Here is a 6,000-nt window from a genome sequence, read left to right as displayed (position 1 = left end):
TCGCACCGAAACCTCCGTGTCGAACCTCATACATACGCCCTTTAATATTTGGAAGACGCAACGCAGCCGCTTCACTGCATCAGCCCCGGCTGCGGTTGAAGCCTGAGCGAGAAGCCCCCCCGCCTGCCCCACTGCCTCCCCCGCTTCCGGACGCTCGGCTGGCAGCCCCTCACGGCTCACCCACCGCCTCACCCCACGCCGGGGGCAGCACCCGCCCCACCGCCCTCCCGTCCGCGCGGCGCTGCGCACGCGCAGGCATGCTCACTGCCGGGGGGAGCGGGACGCGGTGGCGCGGCGCTGCTCGCCTCTGCTCGGCTGGACTCGGCTCGGCTCGGCTCGCACCATGCGGCGGGCGGCCGCGTGCCTCCGGGCGCTGTGCCTCCTGCTCCAGCTCCGCGCCGCAGGTGAGCGGGGTTGGCCGCGGGCCGGGCGTGGGGCGGCCGCGCACCTGTTGTGGCGGGGACGCGGCTGGCGGCGGGCGGGCTGGCGGGCGCCGTTTCAGCACCGCGGTCAGCGCTCTCCCGGCCCCGGCCGCGGCGGAGCGGGGTCTGCGAGCGTACGAGAGGAGACGGATGCGTCCATCTCCTCTTATCCCCTTTTCTCCGCTTTCCTCTTCTTCGGGGGCGGGGGGCGTTGCGATTCGCCTTCGCTCGCAGAAGCAGGGTTATGAGAAAGGGCAATTTCTGCCGCGGCGGCCGTCGCTCCGAGTCGGCGGCCGCTACGTGCGCGAAGTTGTGCGGCTCCGCTCCGGGCTGCTCTGAATCCCGAGCACCGCTCCGCGCTCGGAGCCTCCCTGTCCTTTGCGCAGAGCTACGCCTCATTATCCCCAGGATGGAAACAGAATCTGCGGTAAGGGTAGAATTAAGTAAGTTCTCAGCTAGGAAAGTAGAAGTGTTTCCTTCTCTATGGCACCATTGCTACTTCTCAGGTAGAAAATGGCTGTTGCATCCCACGTTTAACTTCACTGAAGTTCAATTAAGAGAAAGAATTGAACGCATCCCCAGATGCTATGCACCCTTTCGCTCCCATAACACGATGCTTTTATGAGAGATTTTTAAGATGTGTGTCATTTGCATTGCCTTATTGCAGAATCATTAAAAGTAATAATTGAGCTTCATGTATCTTTCAGTGTGGAAGCAGTGTGCGTACACAGATCCCATGCACAGCCGATCTGTGTATGAAAACAGCTGTGTGTCTGGGTGCAGCTGTGAGTGGGCACTGCATCCTTTTGTTTGCTGTGAGCTGGAGAAGTGCCATGCAGTGGTTATTGGTGTTTGATCGCCCTGGAAAAGCAGGCTGCACTTCATAAAACCTCAGGATCCTTTTTCCTTTCTGGTTAGGAAGCTCATGCTGTTATGCCTTATATACGTGTGTGAGAGAGACTATTGACTGAAAGGCAGAGCACATCCTGCAATCCATTTTAATAACAGACTTAAGCTGCTATTAGATTGTTCTTTTACAACACGTATTAAAGTGATCATGTGTACAAAATTAGTGCACAGCCTCTGTTTCACAGAACATGCTTTCTAATCTCAGTTCATCCTCTACTAATAGTGGACTTCACATTAGTTTAGATATGCTTCATTTTTCTATCCTACTAATATCCTGCCAGAAAGCCATTTATGTTCCTTACTAAGTTTAACTTGCTTTATTAAGTCACTGAGAATACTTACAAAGCTTGACCTTTATTATGAAAGTATCTCTAATAATGAGAAAAATAGAGGAAAAATAACCTACAAAAGTTCATGTGGTGTTACTTTGTTCCCCAGGCAATCTTGGAGAGTAAGTCTTTCAGAGAAGCCAACTGAAAAAATAGACAGGAGATGCATTCAGCCTTTGCATACTGGGCATGGCTCCCATTGAGTGCAAGAGCTGTGCTTCCTCCAGGCAGGGCTGAGTGCAACTTGTTCCTGTTGAAAGTCATTGAAGATGTCACAACAATAAAATAGCACAGCAAGCTTAAACTGCTCTGATTTCTCTGTTTCATTTGATGCAAGTAGAAAATGTGATCTTTCATGGAGTACCATTATAGACATCTTTTATGAATAGCCCAAACTTATAAATTATTGACAATGCTCTTGCAGCTTTGGTTTGTGTGATATCATAAAATGCATTCCACTTGCTACTTGCGCTGGGTCATAGATTATATTCCAAATACCAGTTTTTGGTAGTGTGATGAGAGCTGTTTGGCTTTGCATGTTTCATTTTGTTCTGAGGCAGACTATACATGAGGCACACTTCTGTGGAAGGGAACGGAGAGGAAACTGTCAGCAGACATTAACAAAAACTCCCTTAATATCAATCAGTGATAACAGGCTTTAGAGAAAACAGAAGCCCACATTTACATGCTCTGATACTACTGCAAAAAAAATTCACTCTCTAAAATGTTTAAGTAGTGCTGTTGGTATACTGGTATATGTCTTTCTGAAATTATGGACACTTGTGTGCATATCTGGAAGCAGAATTAGACCTTTCTGCTGAATGCAGCAGGTGAAGTAAACAACATGTATAGAGCTTGCTCCTGAGGAAGACCTAAATTTGTAGTAACTGATTACAGGTCAGTATGAATCTTTGATTTGTATTATGTATCACATGAGAGAGTGCAAGGCAGGTTATAATTTTTTTAGCAGCTATGATCTAATGCATGTTCTTGCACTGAAAAATGAATGTTTCCCAAGATTACTAGAGAGCATTATTTCCTTGTAAAAGAATGGCAGGTGGTAGCAAAAACACAAAATGAGGCATTAGACTAGTTTGCAATTTGAGCTATTTGCATCACTGAGATTACTCAGCTAATTAACTATTTCATTTTGCTTCTTTTTTTTTTTTTTTTTTTTTTTTTTTTAGCACATTTTATGAAAGGAGTTAAAACATGATAGATAAAGAATTCAGTCATAGTAAACAACTCAGGAAAATAATCTAGATGTGAAAAATACTTTCTCATTTAATGGTTATAATATGAACCCACCACCTCTCTTATCTTAAGATCTTATCAGAGCATTCTTAAAGTATTTGTATTGAGAGAAACAAATTCTGCTGCTGGAATAGCAAAATCTCAACAACAGGAGATTTGATCAGGTCATCTAAGACATGGTTTAATGAGCAAAGGCCCTACAGTAGGTTGTAGGGACTTCAGTTAAATTGTTTGTTATTCTCTTAATCAGTGAAGAGATGCACTGACATCCTTAAGCATGGAGCAGTGCTTCTTTACCAGCCCTTGCAGGGAGGAAGCACATAGGTTCTGGTCTTAGTCTCTCAGTAGATTCCTTCTTGAAGCCTATCAGTTGAATCAAGTAAAATCCAAGTAGGAAACCGTGGTATTTTATCTTCTTGGGGCAATGTTTTATTAAGATGAGGATTGCTTGTATCAAAACTGAAATTTCTTTGACCACAAGCTAACACTCCTTCGGGAAGAATTCACTAGCTGTAGAACTGGGGGAGGGTGGGGAGGGGGGGAGGCTGGGACGAGGTATGTTATTTTCTAAAAAATCTGGGGAATGTAATTCTAGAGATGAGATGAGATATGCACAAAATGCATTCACAATCAGATCCCTTTTGTTAGTGTCATACTAGTGTGTGAATAGTGCTAGCTTCTAAATACGTTCTGAGTGAATGTGAAGAAGCTATTGATTTTGAAAATGTATTTGAATTCTGCTTCATTACACTAACATAATCTAAGCATGGCTGATACTTATAATTGCCTTTGGTAGAAAACGTACTGCTGGGCATGAGTGGGTGTTTTTACTAGAATAGACGTTTGCGCCTTTTATTAGTAGACTCATGGATAATCAGAGGGTAGTCATCTGTCTTTTTAAAAGTTCAGCTGGGGAAAAGCAGTTTTATAATTCAGTATGTAGATTCAAATTATTTTTGAAGAGATAGTTGGAGAGGAGATTTTAGACATGTATTCTACATGTGGAAATTCTTGCTGTTCATAATTTTGAAAGGCATCGTTGATGAGAGGATTATGTTCAGTACATCCATTAGGAAATTATTGAGGTTTGTGATCTTGGAATGTCACCATAATTTCATTTATTGTATTATGAGAAGACTGCAATGTCTCTGACAGCAAAGGCTGGTTCCAACTTCTCCAGAGAGTAATGCAGAAGCCTTGCTTAAAAGCCATGAATTGGGCTCGTGGGGAATTGTCTCTCTAGTCTGTCTCTGTGGTTGTGGTCCTTTCCGTGGTCCTGGGGCCTGCTAGTAGGGCGAGGAGGAGGGGCACAGCTCTGATTCCATGAAGCACTGTCATTGTCCAGCAGGATTTTCAGCTTGACTTTGGAATAAGAGCTAGGAGAAGCTTAATAAAATCTGCTCAGCAATCCTTAGTGTGATCTAGAGCAAAATTACAGCAAAAACAAACAAACAAATAAACCCCCCAAAAACACGTCAAAACCTTAAAACCAAGTTTGACTTTCCTTCATACCAGCTACTGATTTCCATTGGATATGCTATATATTTATGTTCACATTATGCAGAATAAAATTCATCCACCACCTATGCTTGGAAAATGCCAGTAATCACAAAAAAATGGAAATTGCTGCAGCACCATCTCACACATTCTGGAAAGAAATAGTCTAATGTGACACTATATAGTGCATCAATGCCAGGACATATGAGTATGGCAGAATACTTAAGTGCCTTTGGGACCAATGGCTCATCTCTTAATTCACATGAGTAGACCTACTGAAAGCAACTGTCTGTAGTATCCAGTTTCAATATTGACATATCAGGCAACAAGCCCATAAAGTGAGATGTAAAGTGCCTTTTTGAAAAAGATATGGCTTGTGCTTAATTCTAACACACTATAGCTCTAGATATTTTGGGTCAGAGCCTTTTTGTTTGTTTGTTTCTTTCATTGTTGTTTTTTTGTTTGTTTTTCGTTTTTTTCCTAATGGGAAGGACAGATTCAGGAAAGAAAAAAAAAAAAAAAAAAAAAGAACAAGAATAATTTGCAGTTGTTTCTATTCTCCGCAGACTACTTATTAGAAAAGGAAAGAAAGCAGAAAGAAGCAGAAAGAACTCCTTGCAGTTCTTTCTGACATACTCCCTCTCTTTCTTGCTCTCACACATGTAGAGAAAAGAAAATGTATGTATCTGTGTGCATGTGCGTGTGCACACCCATACATACACAGAGATTTCATCAATGTTGATTTTGTCTGAACTTTTTGTTTTGATCAGAAGTTCGGAATATTTTGTTCAAAGGCAAATCAAAACATTATTTCAGTTTTTACAATTGTACTGTTCTGTGTTAGCTCAGCTCTAAAATTTGGACATGCGATGGGTACTATTCCTTCCATGCAAAAGGCCAGGCCTTTTGATTGTTGGATCTTGCTAGGAAAGTACAGAACCCTACCTGTATAGGACTGTAACCTGGACACTCTGTAATATGGTATTGCCATTACTAGAAGCAAAGCTAAATGCTTTGTACCTGGTTTGCAAGGCTTCATGATTGAGGCTTGTCAGACCTGCTCTGCCTGAACTTTTTTTGACCTAGATTAGCTGTAACAGTAATTTCTTTAATTGACCAAGTCTCTTTATCTGCTTCCCTCATGTTTGTCCTTCTGTGATACAATTATAAGCATATATAGATAGCAGTAACAAGCAGCTGTTGTATTTAGAATGAGATATTTATGACTCTAACATAAACAGGTTTTGTAGAGACAAGTAAAATGAGCCTGGTAAAAGGACAGAAGCCTGTGGAGTGAGGATGGTGCTGTAGCATGGGCTATGCAATCAACAACTCTGTCATAGTCAGTTAAAAGGGCGGACCAGAGGCTTAACATAGTTGGTTTTAGGGACTGAGAAAGAGAACAAAGAAATACTAACATGACACCAGATCATAAATTGCAGTGCAGCTTCCCTGTTGTAGATGCAACCTTCATGTGACTGCAGGCCATTTGAAGAAAAAGAGGGTGTGAGTGCATGCTAGTGAACAAGTATTTGTATATATATGAACCTAAGAGGAAGGAACAAGAGAGGAGGAAGAAACCATTAGCA

General features: G+C 42.7%; 1 protein-coding gene across 1 annotated transcript in view; it reads left to right on the top strand.

The window, feature by feature from the left end:
- The first annotated feature begins 257 nt into the window (after positions 1 to 257).
- The window catches only part of PTPRR (protein tyrosine phosphatase receptor type R), a 142,199-nt gene continuing 136,456 nt past the window's right edge, over positions 258 to 6,000 (top strand). The window contains 2 exon segments of the mRNA XM_072358460.1: positions 258 to 309; positions 312 to 404. Of these exon segments, the coding sequence (XP_072214561.1) occupies positions 258 to 309; positions 312 to 404 (145 nt within the window).

The sequence above is a fragment of the Excalfactoria chinensis genome, chromosome 1, assembly GCF_039878825.1.
Source record: "Excalfactoria chinensis isolate bCotChi1 chromosome 1, bCotChi1.hap2, whole genome shotgun sequence".
NCBI lineage: Eukaryota > Metazoa > Chordata > Aves > Galliformes > Phasianidae > Excalfactoria > Excalfactoria chinensis.
The sequence above is the reverse complement of the archived record's forward strand: the minus strand, read 5'-3'. Positions and strand labels throughout refer to the sequence as shown.